Source organism: Benincasa hispida, chromosome 10 (assembly GCF_009727055.1).
Source record: "Benincasa hispida cultivar B227 chromosome 10, ASM972705v1, whole genome shotgun sequence".
NCBI classification, from domain to species: domain Eukaryota; kingdom Viridiplantae; phylum Streptophyta; class Magnoliopsida; order Cucurbitales; family Cucurbitaceae; genus Benincasa; species Benincasa hispida.
In genome coordinates, this window is record NC_052358.1 from 15,467,750 (window position 1) to 15,494,649 (window position 26,900).

General features: G+C 35.9%; 3 protein-coding genes across 3 annotated transcripts; 1 reads left to right on the forward strand and 2 right to left on the reverse strand.

Annotated features, from left to right (window-relative positions):
* The first annotated feature begins 3,542 nt into the window (after window positions 1-3,542).
* On the forward strand, window positions 3,543-6,646 carry LOC120088123 (scarecrow-like protein 14). Its single transcript, XM_039045197.1, has 2 exons — window positions 3,543-3,828; window positions 3,936-6,646. The coding sequence occupies exon 2, from the start codon at window positions 3,942-3,944 to the stop codon at window positions 6,108-6,110; it is 2,169 nt and encodes a 722-aa protein (XP_038901125.1). The 5' UTR covers window positions 3,543-3,828; window positions 3,936-3,941; the 3' UTR covers window positions 6,111-6,646.
* Window positions 6,647-6,956: 310 nt separating this feature from the next.
* Window positions 6,957-10,435, reverse strand: LOC120087689. Its single transcript, XM_039044549.1, has 6 exons — window positions 10,000-10,435; window positions 9,065-9,223; window positions 8,731-8,831; window positions 8,146-8,227; window positions 7,990-8,066; window positions 6,957-7,462 (listed from the first exon to the last, which is right to left on the reverse strand). Exons 2-6 carry the CDS (start codon window positions 9,104-9,106, stop codon window positions 7,225-7,227), a joined length of 540 nt encoding a protein of 179 aa, XP_038900477.1. The 5' UTR covers window positions 9,107-9,223; window positions 10,000-10,435; the 3' UTR covers window positions 6,957-7,224.
* A 539-nt stretch (window positions 10,436-10,974) lies between these two features.
* Window positions 10,975-17,031, reverse strand: LOC120088122 (ATP-dependent zinc metalloprotease FTSH 10, mitochondrial-like). The gene is given in 9 exon segments (XM_039045196.1): window positions 10,975-11,633; window positions 12,525-12,752; window positions 13,280-14,047; window positions 14,173-14,652; window positions 15,027-15,157; window positions 16,069-16,140; window positions 16,280-16,427; window positions 16,429-16,524; window positions 16,644-17,031. Coding segments are annotated over 9 exon segments (2,454 nt in total). The 5' UTR covers window positions 16,695-17,031; the 3' UTR covers window positions 10,975-11,153.
* Window positions 17,032-26,900: the final 9,869 nt, after the last annotated feature.

A 26,900-nucleotide genomic window follows, 5' to 3' on the forward strand; every position in this document is an offset into this window, starting at 1 on the left:
CGGAACCACAAGAATCCTTAACTAGAATGAGATTCCAACTCAATACCTTTTTAGATTTTGAGAAGAGTTGCTCTTTATAGTATATTTTGAGAACACAATACAATGAAAGTTGGGATTATTGTCTATCATTGGCCTTTATGGTAGAATCAGTTGGGTGCCTAAGAGGCGATGGTTCGATCTATGATTTATCATTCATGGACGTTGATAAGATCCTTCCATTTAGTAGCACCTTAAGATGACATAACCTTAAAGTTAAGGGCGAGGTTCAAATGAAGAAAGGGGTATGGTGGATACCTAGCACCCAGAGACGAGGAAGGGCCTAGTAAGCGACGAAATGCTTCGGGGAGTTGAAAATAAGCGTAGATTCGGAGATTCCTGAATAGGTCAACCTTTTAAACTACTGTTGAATCCATGGGCAGGCAAGAGACAACCTGATAAACCGAAACATCTTAGTAGCCAGAAGAAAAGATAGCAAAAGAGATTCACGTAGTAGCAACGAGCGAAATGGGAGCAACCTAAGCCGTGAAAATGAGATTGTGGAAGATCAATACAAGCGTCGTGCTGCTAGGCGAAGCGGTGGATCTACACCCTAGATGGCGAGAGTCCAGTAGCTAGAAGCATCACTAGCTTATGCTTTGACCCGAGTAGCAGGAGGCACATGATTATAATTTATGAGTTATAACAATCTATGGGTGATAATAATCCGTGTTTGGGATGCAGATTATTTTAAGAGAGGGAGAGGATAGATAAGAAATAGCTAATACTGTAATAAAGAGAAAATCCAAATAGTATTACGGTAGATAATTGTAGGTTATAAATAGTTGTAAATACCACTATTATATTTGAATCCCTAAACATGACGTGGATTATGATAGTCCATTCCACCAACTTCAAGTTATGGGGCAAACTCTCCTTTTTAGAGATAATATCACAACTATTGAAAATACAGAATTATTGTTTTTAAATAAATGACTAAGTTAAAGTGTATTTCTTATACTTTAGTCTTTAAAAAATAGAAGCGGAAAATTTCTTGAGGGGCAAGCATGGGAAGAGCATAAGAAGAATGAGTAAAGGTCTAAGTTTTGAAGAATCAAAGCAGCAGACACGGATTACGATGACACTCCAAATGGTCCAAACAAAGATCTTCCAATTATATCACAACACATATGACTTTTAAACATTAAAAATTGACCTTTTTCCATATCACATATCAAAAAAGCAAATGGATTCAATGTATTTCATTTCATGCTGATTTTTTTTTTATAACCAACAACTTTTGACCTTTATTCTTTATCTTTTTTGTCTTGTCAATTCAATTATTTTGGTATATTTAAGCTTTATTAATTAGTCTTTATACTTTACATGGCTAGTTATGATTATTAAATCAATATAAACAATGAATTCTAATCAAATACGTCTCTAACTTAATTTTTCATATCCAATTTATTCCATCTTAAATTATTCAAAAACTTTTCCACTTTGGTCGTGTTCTCTTCAGCGTAGGCAAGTATTGAAGTTCGTAGCTAATCAAGTCTACAAAGTTTATAACATATTTAATAGGTCTCTAAACATTTTATTTTATATCCAATATATCAATAACAAATTCAAATTTTTTTATAAATTAATTGATCGACAATATATAATAATTTAAAATTTATGTAATAGAATGTTAAATTTTGAATTTTGTATATAGTAGATCCTTAAAATTTAGGTCCCATTTGATGACCATTTCGTTTTTAATTTTTTATTTTTAAAAATTAAATATATTTTGTCCTCATTTTTACAATGATTTGCATCTTTTTAAGTATAAGAGTTAAATACTTAGTCAAATTTCAAGAACAAAAGTAAAATTTTAAAAGTTACTTTTTTTAGTTTTTAAATTTTGGCTTTATTTTTAAACAATTGGTAAAAAATAGATATCAAATGAAGAAATTTGGAGGTGGAATTAGTATATATATAAGCTTAATTTAAAACAAAAAAAACAAAAAAACAAAAAACTAAATGATTACCTTAACTTTTGAATTTTTAAGAGCATTTTGAACCAAACAAATTTTATACTACTAATGCAAGTTAAACATCTTATGAATTAAGGGCAATATCAAACATCTAATGCAAGTTAACCACCACATTTGCAATTATAGCATGTATTTCAAAATTAATTGATACTTAGCAGATCAAATTGCAGCATGAAAAAACTACCAATAAACTAAAGCCAGTGCGACGGCATATGATTGAAAGAACCAGAAGTATATTTTAACTTATAACGTTCAAGCTATGAGAAAAATTATGCACCAAGATCATGATTACTAATTTGTAATAAAAATTGGCATAATCATAAGGAGATTCCATTGATAGACCAATCGTAATGTGCCGGAATTGCTAACATAATTAGATTACTTTTGATCATAATTACTTAGAATTATGAATCTATCACATTTATATTGTTACCATTACAGTTTTACTCTAGGGAAAATTGGAAAGGTCGAAATCAACTCTTCCATAAAAATAAGAAGATAAGATAAGGAGTGACAGATTCATACTTCTCATACCTATAGTGTTCTAATGGTAACAATAGTGGTAATAATAATGTAATTTCAAAATGCAAACAGATTGATCACACTATCTGTTTGTCAATCAGTATGCATTTTTTTATTACAAATTGAGTAGTGGGTCCCATGTATCAATGTAAGTACAGAACACAAGATAAACAATAATAAACGTAGTTTATTGAAGCCCACTTTTCAGATTACCATTCATTTATTACTTTCCTTCCTATTGCAAACATGACCCAAGTTCAATGGAACAATTACTAAGTGTTGGGCTGGATTGAGAACCCAAGAAACCTAAATAAAGTCTCTAACTCAACCCCACCCAACCCTTAAAATTCGGGTCAACCGGATTTTTATCTAGCCAATCCGAGACCTAATCCAATCCAGCAAAAATAAAAAAAGTTCAACCAAACCCAACCCAACCAAAAAAAAAAAAAAAAAAAAAAAAACTTACCTAACTCAACCCTTATAGTTTGGGTTGAGTAGTACAGGTTATTCGGATTGTCGAGTTTTTTGAACTCCTCTGATAGTTAGGTAGATAAAAGTGGAAAAAACTTATTGCAAAAAAAGATAAGAGTGGAAAAAATATACTCGAATATTAAAATATAGATCTAAATCCTACTTTGATTCCTATACAAATTGTACTTTTGGCTTTGGTTCATTTTTATTAATGTATTTTTAAAATATTCATTTTACTTTCAATTTTGATTCATGTATTTTAAAAATGTTTATTTTGGTATTGATACTTTTAACTTTGATAGAATTTGATCAATAAATTTTTAAGAAAGTGAAAAATGAACAAACAAAATGATCACATTTTAAAAATATAAAGACTAAAATCAAACATACAAGAGACCAAACGAGTATTCAAACATAAAATATAAAGCAGAATAAATGGAGGTGTGTTTCTTTATTTTAGTAAATTTCTATCCTTCCTGTTTCTTTTGGACAACAGAGACAGAGAGAAAGAAAGCGCCAAAATCCAATCGATGAATCTACGGCAAGGAAAAGGGAAAGACAATAAAGAACCTTGACCAATACCTTATCGCTTCGTCTCTCAGTCACTCTCAATCAGCCATTTCCAGGAAACAACTGAAGAAGACGATTATTTCAACTTTATAAACCTAAAAAACTCACTGCCTCATCAATTACCGCTCCTCCCCTTTCGTTTTACCTTCTTCTTCTTCTTCCCTCTTTTCAGCTCCTTCTCCATCGCTTGCTTTTCCCCTGTTTCTTAGCTTTTCTTACACCTGATCATTCTAATCTTGTGAATCTGTTGGTTGGTTGACCTTCTGTTTTTTCTCGCTTCAACTTCTCATTGCTTCTGTTCCTGGCTCGTCTTCCTCCTACTAATTTGATTTTGTTCAATTCTGTTTCAATTTGTAGGCGTAGATGACAATGGATCCAAACCTTAACGGTTTCCCACATCCTAGTGTTGATTATCAAACCCCTTTAACCCAATTCCATGATCAAACTTCTTTACCCACTTCATATCTATACCCAGAACTCGAAAACACTTTTGTATTCAACCACCCATCTCCAGATCTTGTTCCTATTTTCCCCAACGAACCAAACCCTAAAAATTTATCAGCGGCGGTGGAGTTGAAATTATCTGAAATTGGGCGAAGCCCAGGTGGCGATTCTTCCTCAGACGAGAGTGATTTCAAGGAAAGTGTTCTCAAGTACATAAGTCAAATGCTTATGGAAGAGAATTTGGAGGAGAAGCCTTGTATGTTTTATGATCCATTGGGGCTTGAAGTTACAGAGAAATCATTCTATGATGCTCTTGGTAAGAACTACCCTCCTTCACCTAATCAACCTCCTTTATTGGATTGTGACAGTGATCTTGGTAGTACTAATGTTAGTGTTGGCAATAGCAATTCCCCTGACCCACAATGGGTTGTTGATCCTGGTGAACATAAATCCTCTGTACTTCCAAGGCCTGTTCTTAGTAACTCGTATCAAAACAGTCATGAGCTGGTTAATGAGTTGCTGGCTCACAATATCTTTAGTGATAGCTCATCTATATTGCAATATCAAAAGGGGTTGGAGGAAGCAAGTAAGTTTCTTCCAGTTGGTACTCAGTTGAATATTGATCTTGGCACTGGGATGATGTCGGGAGTAGTTTCTAAGCTAATGGATACAACAGAGAAGGATAAAAGGGAGAATTCGCCGAATGGATCAAAGAGAAGGAAGAGTTATGAACTTGAAGATGTAGACCTGGATTCAGAAGAAGGGAGGAGAAACAAGCAACATGCTACCAATAATGTAGATGAGGAAGAATTATCTGATATGTTCGATAAGGTTTTACTTCATGATTGTGGAAATGAGACTGTTGCAAATGGCGGGTGTGAAAAATTTAATAGATCTATTACTCCGAAAGCTCGAGAAAAGAAACAGGAGAAGAGAAAAGACTCTGTGGATTTGAGAAACCTTTTGATATTATGTGCACAAGCTGTGTCTTCTGATGATCGTCGGATTGTGTATGAACTACTTAAGCAGATTAGGCAGCATTCTACAATCATTGGGGATGGTTCTCAAAGAATGGCTCATTTCTTTGCCAACGCTCTTGAGGCTCGCATGGTTGGGACTGGCACAGGAAGTAGAATCTACTATGAATCATTAGCTCAAAGCAAAATTTCAGCCGCTGATATGTTGAAAGCTTACCAAGCTCACTTATCATCCTGCCCTTTTAAGAAGCTCTCACTCTTTTTCATGATTAAAATGATTTTGAAGGTTGCTGAGAATGCAAAAAGTCTTCATGTTATTGATTTTGGCATTTGTTATGGTTTCTTGTGGCCAATGTTAATTCAGTTTCTTGCACAACTACCTGATGGTCCGCCTAAGCTACGCATTACTGGTATAGATCATCCTCTACCAGGATTTCGTCCAGCAGAAAAGATTGACGAGTCAGGCCGTCGTTTGGAAAAATACTGCGAGCGGTTTAAAGTTCCTTTTCAATATCAAGCCATAGCATCAAATAACTGGGAAACTATCCGAGTTGAAGACTTAAAGCTTGATAGCAATGACGTGCTCGTTGTGAACTGTTTCTACAGGTTTAACAACCTACTTGATGAAACAGTCGAAGAAAGTAGTCCACGGGATGCTGTTCTGCATTTAATAAGGAAGATAAATCCGAACATCTTTGTCCATTCTGTGGTTAATGGATCCTACCATGCGCCCTTCTTCATAACACGATTCAGGGAAGCACTCTTTCACTTCTCTGCATTATATGATGCTTTAGACGTTAATTTACCTCGCGACAGCGAAGAGAGGATGATGCTAGAGAGAGAGTTTATGGGTCGGCAAATTATGAACGTTGTCGCATGTGAGGGTGCTCAGAGGGTTGAGAGGCCGGAGACCTATAAGCAGTGGCAGGTTAGATGTATGAGGGCAGGTTTCAGGCAGCTTCCTTTAGACAAGGAGATCATGAACAAGTTTAGGATCAAATTAACATCCTATTACCACAAAGATTTTGTACTAGATGAAGATGAGGGCTGGATGCTTCAAGGATGGAAAGGTAGGATTGTCTATGCTTCTTGTTGCTGGGTGCCGGCATAGATGTATTGCTTGCCGTAACTTGGGACCGGAAAATGGGACTCAACATTGTCAAGAGATGCATTCAATTCCCTTGCCGCTGATAATGATCAAGGCAGACCTAGTTTGTGATATCTGTATTTCTCTCTACTGTGAGAAGTTTTGAAGGTAATGGAAGGATACAAGAAGGCCAAGTTCTGAAAAAAGAGGCTGTCCTTGTCTTAGTTTATTTCACTTGTTAGATCAGTGCAAAGCATTACCTTATAAGCTTAATAGGTACTAAGAGACCAGTGTACCTTTGCTTTGTATATAAAAACGGTAGATGATCAGTAGTTTGAGTCTATTCCTTATCAAAGAAAGGTCACGCAGGGCATCTCAAGAATTTTGTTTTCTGATGACCATAGGGTTGATGGGTATAGTACCTGGGAGAATCTTTTGATATGAATGTCAGATTCAAATTCTGTTGCCCATGAAATAATTAGAGATTTTTGTCAAAGATGGATAACATTCCATCTCGAATTCAAAATCTTTCACAGTTGTTGATGGATGTACTTGATGGACTTTATGATGATTAACTTTTCTTTTTTCTTACTATCGTTTCTATTCTATTATGTAGAACTTTTCAATGCTTCATAACTACAAAGAAGTGCTTGTGACATACCCTACACAATATTAAGTGTACCATCTACACAAACAAAAAGGCAAAAGTAAACACCCAAAATGGGCAAAAGAAAAGAATTAAGTTTTCTAAAAATATTATTTAGCTTATAATATATCATATTATATATTTTTAAATATTTAAAAAAAAAAAGTCTAAAACATAAAACTTGAAGTTTTTATCCATTTTCAATTTGCAATACAACAGAATCCTTCCAGAAATCTAGTTTCTTACAAAATCAGACAATATTTCAAATATTGAGCTTCATTCTTGATCAGAGTACAACAACGTATGAATTAAGGAACTCGAATGAAGTGGTATGTGTAACATAGGAGCCGTAAAATGACATGATACTTCCCATTAACTGATATCCTATATAACTACAGAATATGGGAGGAAAACAATACAAATTTCCCAAACTGGATTCTTCACCCATCTAATGACTCTCCTAGACAAGATTACCCACTCTTATTGGGAGCCTTAGGAGGGCCTAAGAACATTCCAGTCCAGCTTTTCACCCTTTGGTTTCTTGAAAGGTCCTCTTCTACCATTACTAGATGATGACGGCTGGTTGTCCCGACCACTTCTTGAAAACTTAGTTGGATGTTGTCCTTCAGACACTACTTCAGATTGTTTCCTCTTAAGGTCCCCGTTAGCCTCACAATTTTTTTCATCAATGTTTGAGCACATTGCTTCATTTCGTGAAGATCCATCTTCTCTAGAAAACAGAAATGTCTGATGATGAAAGGGTAAAAGAAAATAGAGACAGAGACAGAAGTACTTTGAAGTGAATTTCTTCGAGAATGAATGTTTTATTTCAAGAAAAAGGGAGGAACTGGAACACACAACATGAAAGTCTCATCTCATTACATTCTTTTCTCGATGAAAGTTCGATTTTTTTTTTTTAAAAAAAATAGTTCCATTACAGGGTTTAAGGCGACAGTTTTGTTAATGTTAATAATATTTTTTGTTCTCTAGTTGTTGGCAAAGCCTTTTTTTTTTTAAAAAAAAAAAATAAATAATATATACAAAGATTCACGCAGACATTACTCCCCTAACACATACCTAAATGTAGATACTACAACTAGCAATCACTATATTGTTACAGGACAGAGACCCAGAAAGCTAGCTCCATTTCGAAAAAATGATGCTTACGAAGAACGATAGTTTGATAGAACTCCTTAAAAGGCAAGCAATAATTTTCCCAGTGGAGGAGGAAAGAGATGTGAAAGTATAACCACTAACCTGTTTCCACTGTGATTACCAGATGAAGAGCCTCGAATTTCATGCTGCCCTAAGCTAGCTACTTCTTCCTTGAGTTTCTATCATGGCAAAGCTTTGATGTGAGACGAAAGCCAAAGTGAAACACAAACATTTAGGGCACTGAAAACATATACTCACGTCAATTGAAGGATTAAAGCTCTGAAATGACATTCTGCCTCCAAGAGCCCCTGGATGAGGATCACCTTCAACTAAAACCACACTACACCATAAGAAAAATAAATCAGTTTCTTGAAAAACGATTGAGAAGAGCTAAGTTGATATAAAGCCACTATGATGAGCATAAAGCAGAGATTGGTTTGACTTTTGAGACGCAAAAATGTCACACTAAAGGCAGATACAAAAGGTTCTCCTTCGATTCTAGACTTTCTGTAAGCAAGACAGGTACGAATGTGCAAATTACTTCCATCGGAACCATATATATTTCAATCTATCACATTCAGAGACCAAAATTCTAGCACTAATCATAAAGAAAAACAAAGAAATCCAAAAACACGTAATCCATCAAAATTATCCATAAAAATTTTCAAATGTATAGTCTGTTTTCAGGAAATAAATTGCTTCTGAAAAACAATGCGTTAGAACTGTGTACGTTTGTTACATTAAACTCATGTGCGAAAAAAAATCATAAACAACCAGTGAAGGTAGTGAAAAAAACATAAATCAGAAGTAACAAACAAACAATTGAAAATATAGATAGCCTACCACTTTCTGATTTTAGTACTCGAAGGAAAGAAATTCTCATCAGGTTTTACTTCTTCCTCTTTCTTAGGTTGTTCCTCTCTCTGAACCGCCCTTTGCATGAACTAATAACATTAAAAAACAAAAAGTATTAGTAACTCGCATAACAATTTAAATCGGTTCTTCATAAGTACAAAGCAAGAACAGAATCAAAATAACGAAATCTCGAACATCATTTGGCAGTTCCTGGCCAATTAACCGATAAACAGAAAGTTCAAGCCTAATTAAGCATGAGAAGGCAGTAAATCTGAAATATACACACACACACATATATACATATAACTGAAGCTTAGCTTACCTTCAAGTTTCTTAATGTATTGGAAATCTCGCGCTTCGCCATAATGGTTAGGATAAAAGAAAGCTCAAACAACGAACTTCTCACTCTAATCTATTTTCCGTCTCCTTCCCTTTTGCTTTCCGGAGTGCATGCACTTGAAACCCTTCCTGTGATCTGCACCTGCAAGCGTGGAAGAAGGGTTTCACTGAATAATTACCCAATATAACCTCGAAACACAGTAAATTGCACATATGCCATAGCTTGTTTTCAAGTGGCCGTCAGTGTGATGTGTACTTTTATTTAACAAAATTAACTAAAAACATACAGAATACTTTTAGTCGATTCTTAATCACATAATACATGTTTTCTAATAGGAAAACATTGAAAACATCCGAAACAATTTCAATCGGTTCAAAACATACTTTAAACCATGTATCAAATCGCAACAGTCGAAATATATTTTTATCAAAAACAAATTATATTGTGGAAGAAATGTGGAAACTACTCATCTCAATCGACATTTCTATAAATCTTAATCTGAAAATCTGCTTCCTTGAACAAACATCAACTTTTAGAAGCCTAAACAATTAAGTGTTAGAACTTAATTACGACAACCTCGACAACCTTAACCAACGCCAAGAGATTTTTCAACCAAAATATTCTTATCAAAATACACCATAACCCTTACTTAACCACTCTGGATTAACCCAAAACTACAATTGACACGTTAATCGAGTCCGAACTAGTCCGAAATATTTTCAACATTGCTTAACCTTTCCAACACTTAGACATTAATCTAAAACGAGTTCAGAATAACATTTGAACACCTAAATCAATTTCGAAAAGGAAAATGAAGCAATAATCCTTGCCAAGTCTTATTGAAAAGGCTCCAACCCTTCCTGGTTAGTAAACTGATTTGAGGCCAATCGAGCTATGAGTAACAACAGAAAGCTTACCCCCAAAGTAAAAAACGCTGTTGCAAGACACCCAGTCGTCGGAAGTGTGATGCACAACTTGTTGTTCACGTTGGAATCTGAAATGGAGAAGAAACGATGCTTCGAAAGCATAGGCGAAGCCGTTCGTACACGTGCTCACAATGCAAGTCAGATTCGCGAGTCAACGTAGACCATCGTCGTCTACAGAGCCGGGCGTTCGCGTGGGCGTGGGCTCCAGTCGTCGCTACCTTACGCCTGAAGCTGCTGGAGGGAATGGCCGCCGCCGGAGAAGAAGATTGAGCAGAAGGAGGGCGGTGGTCGGCGACTGCAAGGAGAAGAGGAAGAAGATGGAGAGACTAGGGCTTAGGGCTTAGGGCTTCGTTCTTTTCTTCCCTTTTTCCTTTTTTCTCTCTCTTTTTCCAATCCCTTCTTTTATGACCTCGTAAATAAGTTCATTTTATTTATTTTCTTTCTCCCACTAAATCTTTAATTCAAGAATCACAAATATAGAAATCTGATGAATTTTGGGTTTTTCAAACACATCTCAACTTGAAAATATATTTAAATTCTCAAAATTTATGAATTTGAATTTTGAAACTTCATTAAAATTTCTAATCCACAAAAATTAAAATTAAATATTTAGTTTATTTTAAATCTAATTTATCCAAATGAGATTGGAACAACTCTTCTGATAATTAACTCTAATTAAAATGTGAAACCTTCCGATTAATGTAAAAATAGCAGTAAATATGACATACATATTTTTTAGATCTAACTGGATTAAACACACATCCGATTAATGTAAAAATAGCAGTAAATATGACATACATATTTTTTAGATCTAACTGGATTAAACATCCTACGCTTGTCAATCAATATACAATTTTTTATTATATATTTGGAAGTAGGAACAGTACAAAATGTGGACAGATGAGATACTTAATTTTTCAAGTAATCATTGATTTACAACGATAGACTAATCGTAGTATCCCTTGCTTGTAAATTAATATTCTAATTGTAATTCCAAAGAAGGAATAATTAGGTAAGCAGGATTAGCCCAATCCAACTGAATATCAACTTTTCAAATATTTTGCCAGTAAACATTATAAAATGCTAAATCTATCAATTTTCAAAGTGAAGAACAAAAAGTAAAAAATAACTACAACTGCCAAAGTTTATGTAGGTACAACTTGTGGTTCTAAAGGTGTAGAACCATCATCCTCAGCTGCGTCAACTGGGGGGGTTTCCACACTTTTCTCATCTGCCTCTACAAAACCTTGCTTGAATCTATCATAGTTTGTTACTTCGCTCGGTTTAAATGGTCGTTCGCCCAATACCCGAACCAAGTCTTCTTGGTGAAGAACTTCCTTTTCAAGCAACAATTCTGCAATTTGAGCCACTTGTTCCTTGTGTTCCTCTATCAGCTTGACTGTCCGCTCATATGCCTTCCCGACCCATTCTCGCACTTCGCTGTCGATTATTGCAGCAGTCTTGCTACTGTAAGGTTTGGACATTTCAAAAGTGTCATCTCTTGGAGGAAAAGAAAGTAGCCCCACTTTATCGCTAAAACCGTAAACCGCTACTTGAGCATAGGTCATCTTTGTGACTTTCTCCAAGTCATTTTGAGCACCAGTTGAGATTTTGCCTATTAAGACCTGTATAAAAAAATATATATATCCTTCCTCAACAACACAGCCAAGCAGCGACAGATGAAACAAACACAAAGTTTGCCATTTATTATATTGAACCCAGTTTTGGAACTTCCTGTGGGGGTTGAGTCAACATTGGAGAGGGAAAAACAAAATTTAAAAGGAATTGCTAACTGTAAGAACACCCTTTAACTAAAGATTATTGGACATTCTTGCATTCCATTAACAAAGAGTAACAAAATCCCATGTGATAAATTATTCTTTATAGATCAAAATGAGCCACAACTAGCATAGTTCTTATACTATCAGCCTTGAAATTAAAGGTTCAATTCCCCCACCCCACATTGTCGAAAAGAAAAAAAAATTATTCTTTGTAGATGAAAAATGAGGTTCTCATTAAGGTGACCTTCGGTTTTCCTGATCTTTCCCCTTTTGTTTTTTTATCCCTTTTTGAATGACAATTAAGCAGTAAAACCAAACAAATTGTTAGTTTTCAACACCATTCAAACGCTTTCCAGCTCTCTCACATTAGTCAACCCAAACCATACACTTTCACAGGAACTTATTATACGCATCACTTTCAAACAAGTATTGTGTCGGGGACTTAAGTGTATATACACACACACATATATATTTTAACATCTGTGAGTGTCCGGGTCAGCTTACGCGCACCTCAACTATTCTCACAGGACACCTGCCCAATTCTAAAATTGAATGTCAAGGAAACTCATAGGAAATTAGTTCCTACGTAGGTGGCCACCATGAATTAAACACTCGATCTCTTAGCCATTTATTGAGACTATGTCTCCTTTTTACCATTTAACCGGCCCACAATGGTTATTAAGTAAAGATATCAGTAAACCTAAACTTAACTATAAGGGCTATATATAACTCTACCTGTTCGGCAGCACGGCCACCAAGGGTCATGCAAGTCATATCGAAAAGTTGCTCCTTGGTCATGAGAAGATTTTCATTGGGAACATACTGTGCAAACCCTAAAGCTGCCGTACCACGAGGCACAATTGTTACTTTCAACAAAGGTTCAGCATGCTCCAAGAACCAGCCAGAAACAGCATGACCTGATTCATGATAGGCAACAGTTCTGCGCTCCAGCTTGCTTATCACCTGCTAACAGAAACGTTTCACATATTACAAAGCAAACGTAATTCATATAGGCCACACACATTTGACTCCGTTATCCAGGAATATGCTAGAGCTTAATATCATCCCACTCATAATTTGATAGTAAAGAAAATGTCTCCAATCACAATATCACTCCTATGGGGTTTCCTAAGTCTAAAGCAACTTAATAGCAGATGGACGACCCGGATAGATGCTAGTTAAGAATACTTGTTCTAAAACCAGATATCTATTCTCTATAATGTCAAAAAGGTTTAAATCAGATGTCAGATAAGGTGTTTCTGACGTAGGGAGTTCAAATAAGCAACCACCCCCCCCCCCCCCAAAAACAAAAAAAAAAATTGTCAATTAGTTACTTTTCCCCCCCTACAACTCTATCAATAGCTGTTTAGGAAATCTTCCATCTTAAGCTGCATGACCTCACTTCTTGCAGCACCCACCTTTTCCCTCTAACTAATCTATCTAGCATTGACAAATCAAAACGAGATAAATTGTGTAGCAACGGATGTTACCTTGTTCTTCTTTTCCAAACCACCGATTACTCTATCAATAGCTGCTTCAAAATCTGCCATCTTCACCTGTGTGCCTTCACTCCTTGCAGCAATCAAGGCAGCTTCATTACAGACATTTGCAATGTCTGCTCCAGCAAATCCAGGAGTTAATGCTGCCAGCCTTTGAGAATAATATGATGGCTCATGGTCAAGTTTGATCTTTTTTAAGTAGATCTGAAAAATTTGCTCTCGGCCTTTGATATCAGGTTTGTCAATTGTAATTTGACGATCAAATCGACCAGGTCTCAATAATGCTTTGTCTAAAATATCAGGTCTGTTAGTTCCAGCAAGTACAACAACACCAGAAGTGGTCCCGAAGCCATCCATCTCAACCAACAACTGATTCAGAGTACTTTCACGCTCATCATTAGAACCAGAGAAACCTCCACGTCCTCTTGCTCGACCAATTGCATCAATCTCGTCAATAAAAATTATACTAGGAGCACACTGCCTGGCTTCGTGAAACAAATTTCTAACCCTTGATGGTCCAACGCCAACAAACATCTCCATGAAATCTGAACCAGATATAGACAGGAAAGGCACACCTGATTCACCAGCAGTTGCTTTTGCCAGTAAGGTCTTTCCAGTACCAGGAGGTCCAACCAAAAGTGCACCCTTTGGAATTTTAGCCCCCAATTCCTCATATTTTCTAGGATTCTTCAGGAAGTGTACGAACTCCATGATTTCTTGTTTTGCCTCATCACAACCAGCAACATCTTTGAAGTAGATCTGTAAGAGCGAGGGAAAAAATGGACAATGACATTATGATACAAAAGAGATATCAAGGAGGGAACCTATGTCGATCCCCAAATTATTTAAAGACAAATATTGAAGATTGATGTAAATGTATATACCTTATTCTTAGCATTTTTATCCACTTTTGTGATATGAGCTTTTCCTATATTGAATATTCCTCGACCACTCCTTCCACCACCTCCACCCCCAACACCTAGTCCTCCTTGCATTCGGCGGCCCATATAAAAGAGGGACCCTAAAAGCAAGAGTGTTGGGGCAAATCTAAGCAATTCTTGATACCAGACCATCTCAGAGACATATGTAACAGGAACAAAATCATGAGGGTCGATATTCAATGCCTCTTGAGCTTCCTCCAACTTCTCCTCAAATGACTCAATACTTCCAATATTGAAGAAGCATTTATATTGGCCCCTGTGTCCCTTAGTGGCAGCACCACTTGAAGAACCTTGGACAGCATCGCTTGTTTGATTGCTAGGAGAACTTCTCACAAATACTTTTGCAACAGATTTATTAGAAACAATGATATGGTCTACAAGACCCGGTTCCAGATACTTGTTTTTGAACTCCTGGAAACTTATCTGCAGAGACAAAAATTCCAAATACTCAAGGGATCATGAATCAAGTTTTCATTTTCAAAGATAAAAATGGGCGAAACAGCGCAAGGGAAGGAAGGGAAAGGAATTAATCAGTACATTACATTCCAATAAGGGAATTTGGAAGGAGGGGGACATGGGAACAAAAAGAGAAATAAATAACATTTCCCTAGCATTGAAAAGCCTTATAACATGTAAGCATTCATAAACCTTACACCATGCAAGAAACTTGTATTCATCTTTCATACACACATGTAAAATGATATATATTCATGCTTCATTTTTACCTAAAAAACAACACCATGACAATTATATCAGTAAGAGTTATAGTGGAAACTACCATCCAGAAAAAGTAATACCTGTTGTTGTTCACGAGGGCCAAAAGAAGAGGAAAACAGAAGACCCAAAACTACTAGAGGGGTGACTAAGTTCTGAAACTGCTTTATGAAGGCTTCCTGAAAACTCCCTTGATCTTCCGTATTTGAGTCGCCTGAGAAAAAGAAGAAAAAAATAAAATTGCGGAAAATTTCTGAACCAAACATTAAATGAATGGCAGTAAGTGACACATTCAGATCTGCCCCATTGGTAGTCTGACCTATTATAAATGTCCTAAGCTTATTGTGAGTGCTGCATGCGAGTGATCCTGACAATGTTTCCACTTTTTTGGAATTGTCCATCAAGAAAAGGAATAAAGAATAGTAAAGTTCTTATTCAAATTATTAATTGATAAACCAAAATACACGGTACAAAAGTAAACTAGCAAGCTGGGTTTCTCAATCCAAAATATGCTGAGGCAATGTGCCAGGGAAGCAATTCCCTGACAATCAGACAATCAGCTCGGGACAGTTTGTGTTTGAAGCAAATACCACTTACCAAAAACCATTTATACCAATATGAATATTCATCCTCATCTCAGCACCAGTTGCCCGATCAAACAAAAATGAAAATATGTGCACAAACTGAAACTGAGAAAAGAACGGCGTTCTGACAAACAAAATAAAACATAGAACCAATAACTAACAAAGAGAAACTAGTAAGACGGATGCAGGGGTAAAAAGAGTCCCCAAAATAAGACATGCTTAAGTACAAATATAACTTCTCCAATTGCTGCTTACATGGCCACATCCAAGTTCTACATCACAAGATTATGATCCAGAACATCGTAAAGATACCAACGCAGGTGGAAAAACAAGAAAATCAACCAGAATCTTAAACTTAAGATATCTCCAAACTAATCCATGGGAGGTAGACAAAATGGTCCAATTTGATTCATCGTACTCTAGCTAGCACTACTTGGATCTCGCGAAACCCAGGTTCCAGTCTAGAATCAATAAAAGAAGAAGGAATGCAAAGCATAGCTTTGATTGCAGCTAAAACAAGAAAAAAAAAAAAAAAATTAACCTTTAGACTCGGATTTTTGCCCATTCCCTTTTGGAATTTCTTTCTTTTCTTTGGGATAGAAGTTCTGGTAATCTGCAAAAACGTAGCAACAAATTTCACATTAAACCTAGAATTCACACCACGATCGAAAAATGCATGTACAATGAGGCCATTACAACAGCCGTGCAAATGATCGCAAAGCTTTATCAGAAGAAGGGTCAAAATTCCTTACTCTTCTTCTTCGGGGCTTCGCTCGAGAAGAATCGCCGGAGTTTAGGATTCGCGATGAGAAAATTCAAGTCGGACAAACTTTGTTTAGGGATAAATTTGGTAGGAGCCCCAACAAACCTAAAATAGCTTCTCAAAAACCCTAACATCCCGTTCTCTATCTCCCAGGCAAGAATCAACTCGCGGGACAGCCAAAATCGGTTCATTGATGTTCTTAACCGCCGACCGCCCTCCACCATACAACAAATTCTAAAAAAATCGAAATTTAAAAAAAAAAAAAAAAAAAAAAAAATCACAACTTCCCTCCAAAAACAACATCATCAAAAGGGGAAAAACACAAAAACGAGATTAAAAAAAAAAAAACTTACTGAGGCGCGAGAAGAACGCGGGAGAGAGCGGCTGAGCCTGGAAAATATCATAGTTGGAATGAAACGTAGAGGAAAACTAGTGGAATTTAATAAATAGGTTGATAATTGATGAAACTGGGGAGAAGAAGATGAGGAAATTGAATGAACCCAATGATTCTTGGGATGAATGCGGCAAATGAAGATCGATTAATGGGAAGAAGAGAGTCGAAATTGTGGGATGGTGAAGATAATTAGAGGAATTGATGAAGAAATTTGGGCTTTGTGAGTTGTTTTGGGGTTGAGATATTTTTAGGAGAAAAGTGTTTGGACTTTGGAGGAATTATAATGTCAAAGAGCGTCGGGTGGGTGGAGAGAGGCCAACAGCGTCTTCGCTCCGCTCCGCTCCTTTCGCTTTGCTTGCCAAACAAGACACGAGCCCAAATAATCTCTCTTTTTTTTCTTTTTCTTTTTTTCTTTTTTCCTTTCCTTCCTTTCCTTCCTTTCTTTTCTACTGTTTTTCATCCAAGTAAAAAAAAAATAATAATAAATAAATTATAGATGTTTTATATATTCATCCACCTTTAAATTAAATTCAAGGAAAAAAAACTTTTTTTTTTTTTGTTAAATTCTATCATAAACTTTCATTTTCATTCGGATCAAGTGTACCAATCTGTAATAAAAATTGGTATAATCGTAATATGATTCTATTAATAGATCGATCATAATGGGCATGAATTACAAACGTTATTGGATTGTTTTTTTATTGTTTTTACTTGAAATTACAGATTTGTCACATTATTATTACTGTTATTACTGTTTTGACCCTAACGATAATGATAATGGTAGAAGTAATTGTAATAGTAAATGAGATAGGTTCATAATTTTTATATACAGTAACAATATCTGTAACGGTAGAGGTAGTGGGTCCTGCATAATTTTCAAACACAGTCAGATTAAACACTCCTCGTTCCTGAATCAGATTGCACATTTTGATTATAAATGCGAAGACGGACCTCACAGTTCATTACGATTACATAACACAGGTAAAGGTAAACGACAAAAAACATGATAAATTAGGGCCCACTTTTCATATTAGCATTGTTGGATAAACATTTCATCTCGGGTAAATGTTGCCTAAATTGTAACTTTAACTATAAATAAATATTAGGGGTGTTTGGCCCACCAACTTCATAAGCCGGTGTTCACTATTAATATATGCGCATTTATTGTGGAATTTCATCTTCTGCTCTTTCTTTGTTTTGTACATTTATTGAGTAACTCTATCTTCACAACTCTGCACCCTAAACACAAACTTTCTAACTCCAACATATTAACTACAGACTTCATAACTCAATTCAACACCCCAAACACCCCATGTAATATTAATTTTAATATATATATATACACACACACACACACATAGAATCAATTAACAAATTCCAACTTTGAAATTTTCATCAATATAAATTGTATACTAATAATTATATCAATCTACATTCTCCTTCAAATTTAGTTCAAAAAGTATTGTGTGAAACATATCATTATAACTGTTATAAGTGAATTAAGTCAGACCATTTATTAAGATTATATTTGAATATTGTTCATATAATCAATTCTTACACATGTGTAGACTTATTCAAATGTTGGATTAATAAAATGGATGATTATAATTGATGCACATACAATTTTAAAGAGATATTAATCAACAAGAGTTTAAGTTGATTCTATTAGGGGGTATTTGGCTTACGATAAAAGCAGAGAGTTGAGTTGAGTTGAGTTGAGTTGGTAATTATTATCTAGAGAGTTAAATTGTCTGTGTTTGTAGTGTAGAGTTGAGTTGAGATGAGTTGGGAATTATTGTTTGTGTTTGGTGTACAGAGTTGAGTTAAGTTAAGTTGGGGTAGATGCAATTTTTGTAAATGAGATTGATTTTTTCTTCTTCTTACTTTTTTTTGCTTTGTTTGGTTGATTAATTTTCAACTATACACCTATTTTTACAACCCTTACATGACATAAGCTGGAAAAACTTTATTTTTTTTTCAATTTGTAAAACATAACTGATTATTTTCAACGTATTCTTTTCAAAAACTGTAAAAACTCCAATTCTTTTCAAATTATAAAACATGTTGGGATTGGTGTCTTAATTCTCCCGGAGTCTCGTTGTTTTGTAAAGATACACATTGTTTGATGAATAAAATAAGTGCTATTTAATTCTGACATTTACTCATATCCAATAAACAAAGCTCCTTGGTTATCTTATGTGAACTTAAGCATGTATATGTGATATACAAGTGGATCATGCCTTAAGTGATAACCTAAATAGGTCTGTAGTATAAGGATTAAGGTGAGATACCTGATCCTTGTGACACTATGGATACGGCTCCCTTTGTAGAGGTTTGCAAAAGTGTTGTAAACTACTACAGATGGTAGATCTTGACCATTCACGTGGAGATGTGCCAGCGGGGGTGTCCTATACAAAGAGTTTGTATAAGACCTAGACCACGAGATGATTAGACTTTGTATATAACGTCGTTGATACTAGAGATTTTCATCTCACCTAAATGACCATAGGTGACACGACCTCAATCCTGAATGTTTTGGGAACTCATGCCTTTTAGGGCGGTCCTTTGATTAATATGTGTGAGAGTGGTCAGATTGCCAACTCAACATACCTACCTTTTTGGGGACTTGTCTAATTTGGAAGTTGGGAACTCAATCCACAAGATGGAATTCACTCATTTCTTGAAGCAGAGATAAGTAGAGAGATTGCTCCCTTAAGGGCTGATTTCGGGGCTTGAACATAGTGGCCAAGACTCCTCTTTGGAAGAGAGGACTCGATCATAGTAGGACTATGACTTATGTTCATTAGAGGGATTAGTGGTACTTAAAGAGTTAGATGTAACTACAGGGGCATAACGGTTATTGGCCCAGTTGTACTTACAAGCGATCTGTGAAGGGTTATCACACTTCTGATTGGTTAAGATGGACACATAATATATATGTGGTAAGGAGAGTTCAGCTGTTGGTCTTTAGTGGAGTGCCTGATAGTTAACGGATGGTGGATCCCGTGACTAAAGAGTTTAGTTAGTTATTCACATATCATTGGAGCTTCGAGCTACAGGTCTATAAGGTCCCCTTGGTAGCTCAATGGATTCAGTTGAGGATTAGTTATGGTTTTGATTTGAAATGTTCAAATTGACAAGAGGTATTTTGATTATATATGATATAATCGGTATGATATATGAGATACATCTAGTGGAGGATTAATGTAAATGAGATTTACATTAAGTACCATGGAATAGAAAAAAAACTATGATTTATATGTTTCATGAGATGAAATATTAAAACTATAGGTTATAAATATAGTATAATAAGTTGGTTATCATTTATATTTATAATAATATTAATTATTTGATAATTAAATCTTTTTCTCTAATAACCAATTGAGTGAGAGGTTATTGGCGGTTCATGGTAACCATGAGATAAAAGGAAAATTGTTTTCCTAATTTTGGTAAGTATTGAAAAACTTTTGTCAAAAATTGTTTCGAGTTTTCTCTCTCAGAAAAAAGAAACTCACGGAAGCTTGTCAAGTAAATACAAATTTACTAAGTGACATCTTGAGCAAAGTAAACGATCGTGTAGTGTTTTGTAGGCGACAAACATTGAGCTAAACGATCGCTTAGCTTTAGTTAAACAATTGGGCATCGACCTATGCTATAGGTTTCTGTCTTCTTCCACTTGTCTAATCGTGTACATGATTGTTCATTCCTCTTTCTTCTGCCTCATTCCAAGTCCACATAGAGCCCACCTTCTAGATTTTCACACCGAGAATACCAAGGTAACCTTTTTGATGGTGTCATACTCAACTCGACACCATCGAGGTTCTGTGGAGGCCGTTCATGTTGCTGGGATGTTCGTGACTGAGGCGATCGCTGAGGACGAGTGCGAAGTGGCAGTGTTGGGTCGTGTTGTTCAAGCGTTCGGGGTTGTTGTGTTCGAGCGTTTGTGAGCAAGGAGCGTGGATACGAGTCGACAAACGTTTATAGCGTTTATCCTTGTTCATTTGAGTTTTCATGCTGTAATTTTTGTATTGATTGCATAACTATTTGTTTTGTTTACGACTGTAATTTGTAATGTTCATTCATGATTGTAATTTGGAATGATCTATTTTCCGCTGCTTATGAAAATCTCAAGTTCAATTTCCTTCAAAATATTCCACCAAAATACATGTCATATTGAGCTCAATTACTTATGAATTGGTATATTGTATGTATGTATATTGCATCTTGCTAACTTAACATTATTATAACAAAAAAAATAACATGTTGTACACATAAACGTTGAATAACTGGATAACTTAACGGTTTATGTTTATATAATATGCATCGTCTGTGTCGAACTAAAATTGTGCATAGAATAATTACCTTTCATTTCATAGTGATGTTGAGAATGTGATAATATAGTACAATTACATTCTTCTGAACATCACAAAAATAATATCAAACGACCGAACATGTGGTCGTTCCAAAAACAAAATTGACAAAATATATGTTTTTGAATTCAAATATTAGATGGTCAATCTAGTGGTTTCGAGCAAGTAGCCATGTACAATACCATAGCCTTTCTTTTTCGGTACAGTGAGGAAGAGGTCTGTCTTTTGTATGTTTGTGCCAATTATATCAATTAAGTCGCATCTATCATCCTCAGTAAGCCTTTCAATACCAAATATGGCCTGAACTACCTCGACGTCTAAATTCTAGCTCATTGTAAATCCTGAAACCTAATTTCCCTACTTATATATGTTCATTAATGAGATTTGTATGATAAGTTGGATTAATGTTTAATTCTAGGGGAAATGGGTGAAGAATAAGGAGGAAAAAAAAAGGAAGGGGGGGAGGGGGGAATATTTAAGTTATAAGTTTGACTCTCGGGTGATGAAGAGTGATTTTAGCAAAGGAAATTTGGCTAAGTGTTGGTGAAGTGTAACCTATGTGTTAACCTTGGGATGAGGCGATGGAGGTGAGCTTGTATGCGTTGGCCTTACCTTTTGAGGTTAGGTGAGCTCTTGAGGAAGCCAAGTGTGGCCGAGTGAGGGGGAGCTAGGCGTTGGAGTTGTGCACACCAAGGGAGTTATGTTAAGTGTTGGTAAAGTGTAGCCTATGCGTTAACTTTGTGATGGGCGATGGAGGTGAGCTCGTATGCGTTGGCCTTACCTTTTGAGGTTAGGTGAGCTCTTGAGGAAGCCAAGTGTGGCCGAGTGAGGGGGAGCTAGGCGTTGGAGTTGTGCATACCAAGGGAGTTATGTTAAGTGCAAGCAACCCTATGCGTGGACAAGGCATGCGGCAACCAAGAGGCTTGCGAAGTTAGTAGGCATGCGGCAAGTAAGTGTTGGGCGTTGTCAAAAGAAGATGCATGATAGGTTGGTGGCTTTGGCATTGGCGCAAGGCTAGGCGCTAAACTTAGCGCACATGGGTGAGGGAAGCGTTGACAGTGGTTGTGTGTTGAGACGTAGTGCGTGTTGACAAGGCCTTAGAGGTTAGCATGTGGTGGGGGCTGCGATAAGACAAGCCTCGAGCATTAAAGCAAGAAGTGGCTTGGGCGATGGCAGGGTGTGCGATGATCAAGCTTGGCATGTGATGAGTAAGGCTTGCATTGGTCAGGCCTTGCAAAGTTGGAAGGGTTGGAGTTGCAATGATGATTGAAGCCAAGAGGCCAAGGAACAAGTGTTGCTCTAAGCCATGCATTGAAGTTGACATGTGCAAGGGTTGAGATGCGTTGAAGTTAGCTGAAGGCAAGGCTTGCGTTGATAGCAAGGGAAGCTTATTAGAATTAATTATTATTAATGGATGCCATTTTTCCTAATCATGAAGGATAAACATGCTTAAGCTGGAGGTGGCAGCTTGCCAAGCATTGCATGACCGACAGACTTCAGTATAAATTGGGAGGCTCAGTTTCCGAGATCGGTTTTGGCAAACCACTCGAGCAATTAAAGGAATTCTAAGGCTATCTGAAAGCTGAAGGAATCTAATTGATGAAGTAGGGTTGCGGGAAGAAGAATCCACCAAGAACGAGCTAGAAAATTTTTTAAATTGAATAGAGGACTAGCTTTCGCGTGAATCCAGGGCCTTGTTAAATAATTGAGATTTCCAACTAAAACACGAATATTTCTAGGCTGAAATTTTAAGGTAAGCTTCCTAAGATATTTTTGAACAAGTTTGTAGAATAAAGTTTCGTGATTTAAGCTCTAGAAATTGAGTTATTTAGGGAGTAAGTCGAATTTGGAAATTTTTGAATAAGCAGCCAGCTGCTTGGATTGAATAAGCCAGTAGCTTAAATTGGCGCAAGGGCAGAAGCAAGGCTGAGCGTCGGTGTTAAACTCTATGCATTGAAGGAAAAGGCATGCGTTGAGGACTTGGACACATAGGTGGTTGTGTGGGCGATTAGGTGCGGCTTGAAGAAACAATTGGAGCATGCGATGATGCAATGGGGGATGCATTGATCAAGCATGTTGCCTGCATAGTAAGGACCTAAATATCCAAAGAATTTGCTAAGGTTTGAATGCATATTAAGGTATGTGTTGGTCTGATACCACTTAGGGAAAGGCTAAATGTAAGCTTGAATAGAAGAGTTAGTCTCATAAGGAAACCATTTCAAGAAGCTAACGCATGGTATTCTGTTTTTAGGAGTGACACCAATAGGGGAAGCCTATCGACCATAAAAGAGTTACCCAAAAACAGTGAGTGACAATGTGGATTTACCATATTTTAGAAAAGCATGCTTTATTAGAGTTTACTCTCATGCCAAGCTCTTTTAAGTAGTTCCCAAGTAACCTAGTTTTTATGAAAAAGCATGACTAATGCATGGTGAAGTGAAACATGTTTTTCTTATGCAAAGTACTAATGAATAACGCATGCTATTCTTTTAAGCTAGTTTACAACATGTTTTAATTAGCCTACTCCAAGAATAAAGCATGTGATCATGTTATACTTAAAGCAAACATATTGAAATTAAATGCTTTATGATTTAAATGTACATGCTTCAATAAAAAGGTTGGTGCTTGAAATGTGATAAAAGGATACTGAAGGACTTAGAGAAGGTATCCTAATAAAAGTACCTAAGGTATGATGGTACTTGATTATTATAGAAGGATACTAAAAGACTTAGAGAAGGTATCCTGATGAAAGTACCTAAGGTATGATGGTACTTGATTATAACCACGTGCATGTAGGAAGTTTGACGTCGAGAAATCAAGCAAAAGGGGTTCACTCTCAACTAAGGATTAGTTTAACTATGAATTCACATGTGATATGTTACTAATGATTCACCTGTATGGTTGCTTGGAAAGATTTTATGTTTTAGTATGCAGTTTTCTAGTACAGTTTCAAGCATGAGAACTATGTTTTATAACGTCACTCACTGGGCTAGTAGCTCACCCCGTTTTAATTGTTTTTCTTTCCCCAGGTAGCAATTAACTCCCTCGAAAATAACTTTACTTTTGCTCTGCCACGAAAAGACAAGGACTCTAGAAACTGATCAATTAGATGGTTGTCTGAATATTTGTACACATGTTTTCTTGCATATAGGGACTAGGTGAAGAGTTGGGACCCATAAGATCTTGTGTTGTAAATTCTGTACATGTGTTAATGTTATGTATGTAATTGGTTTGGCCATAGCTATTGGTTACTGTATGCTTATTTTCATATTGTAAGAGTATAACAACATGCAGCGGAAGTAACAAGGATCAATAAGCATTCAAATTCACTAATTTTGACCGAAACTAAAGCATGCTCATCTAAATAAGAGGGTTTTAGATCATACCTTTGTAGAACTCTTCAAGGTCTTGATCGATCAGCAATAGTCTTCTTTAAAGATCACCATGAACCACCTCAAGATCTTCCTCCACTATCCTCTTGGAGCTTTAGACCGAGTTATGGGACTCAAGAACAACTTGAAGCAATGTAAAACAGAATGAGAAGCTCACAACACCCAGTTTTAAAGAACTCTTCTTCAGCCGAAATTTTCTCTCAAAATTTTTGTAGAATGCATGCCTTTAAATTCACTCCATTCTCCTTTATTTATTGCAGATGAACATGCAAAATAAGAAATGTGCATGGCTTGCAGTTCATGCTTGGAGTTAATGAAGAAGAGAAAATGGTTTTTGTGTGAGCTGAAGAAGATGATAATGAAAAACCATTTTGTGCATGTTTTCCAATTTTTATCTCAAAATCAAAATTTTGATTTTAAAACCATTTTGATTTTAAAACTGAAAATCAATTTTCTAAAATTAATTTCATAAATTAATTTAAAAAAACATTAATTAATTTAATATCGAATATTAAATTAATTTTTGTACAAAACCCTCTTCATATATTTAAATCATATTTAAATATATATTATCCTATTCTGTTTAATTTTAATTTAAATGCTTCAAATTAATTTCTCAAGCTACTCTAAAGCTTAACCATTTATGAGCTAGTAGGGGGACCTCGCGGACCTACAGATCATGGGCTCCAACGATTCGAGATTAATTGGCTAAACTCATTAGACCGATTTAACCCCCATTCGTAACTAATGGGACACTTCACTATAGCCCATAGTTGAACTGCCCTCATTGTAGATATATTATGTCCACTTTATAACCATAATCAGTAAGTCGATCCTTCACAGGTGTTCGTAATCACAGCTGGATCAAAATAATCGTTTTACCCCTATGAATACATCTTGTTTCTTAAGTTCCCACTGACCCTCTAATGAACAATTTTGATTCATAATCCCTATGAATCAAATCCTTTCTCTATCATGAGAAGGCGGGGCCACGATTGTTCAAGACCTGGAATTAGTACTTAAGAGAACAACCTATCGGCTAATCCTAAATCGAGTAGGAGTAAATTCCATCTTGCAAGGCTATGTCCCCAACTATTCATCTGGTTTTATCCCCAAAATGAGGAGTTTATTGAGCAGTGCCGTTGGACTACTCTCACTGTTTGCAGATTAAAGGATAATCTCGAACAAATAGGAGTTCATAGCTAGCTCATAATTAAGATCGAGTTAACCTAGGTTATTTGATAAAGAAAATAGTCAGTTTTAACAGTAAACGGTTGTTATAAAGAAAAGTGACTATTTTCATGGTCCGGTCTATATGCAAACTCATTGCATATGATGCCCCCATCACATGTCTTAACACGAACGATTTGTGGATCACAACATTTGTAGCACTTTACAACTTCTTGTAACAACTACAGAGTGGGTCGCATCTAAAAGTGTTACCAGGATGAGATACCCAATTTCATCCGTATACTTATTAGACCATTTAAGCTATATACTATTAACTTGATCCCGTTTATGTCACTACATAAAGTTACAGTATTCAGACTATAGCCAAGGATATGTTTATTGGATTTTCATAATAAGATGAAAAATCAACAAGTTATTATTATTGATAAATTGAATGTTTAACACGAACTATGAGTTCGAGGACATTCCCAACACATATATTGCTATCAGGATGTATAAGCAAAATTATCAAGCAATAAGGACCACAAAAGGGTTGGTAACTGCTGCAGCCATACCTTTTTCCTAGGATATAAGAGTAGTTTGGGAAGGGGTGTGTCACTCATATTTCTCCGTTTATCACGCAACGAGTCTTCCCGTGTGCATTGACTGCATATCAGCGGTTGATTGCATGATGTCGATCATTTTGTTTTGGAATGTCAGTCGTTTTGATATGAAAACCCTAGGATTTAAAAATTAGAAACCCCAAATGTTGAACCCCTAATATCAAATTCTAAAACCCCCAATCAATTTTACAACAATCCCAAATGGAATAATTAGATTTGGATTACCTTTTGATCGAAGACCAAGAGGAAAATGCTTTTGAAACAACTAATCTTTTCTTGTGAATTTCAACATCTTAAAACTCATGAAAATTGAGTTACTTGCTTGATGTGCTTGCTTAAAAAAACCAAATTCCACTTCGATTTTCATGCTCCACATCTAGACCCACGGACTTCAAACTCAATTGATTTCAAGTTCAATTTTTTCCTTCTCACAATTTTCAATCTTCTTCTTGTTTTTTCGTCTCTCTTAGTATGACGACTTTCAATTTTTCATTTCAGCCTCAATTAATTTTTTTCAATTCACGATTTTCAATTTCAAATCTACACCAATATCGACCCTACCTTTTTTTTTTTTCTTCCTTTCAATTTGAAATCTGCAGCCACAACTTTTCCCCTTTTTTTCTTTTTCAAATTAACAATACCACGCTAACCCTAATTAGAA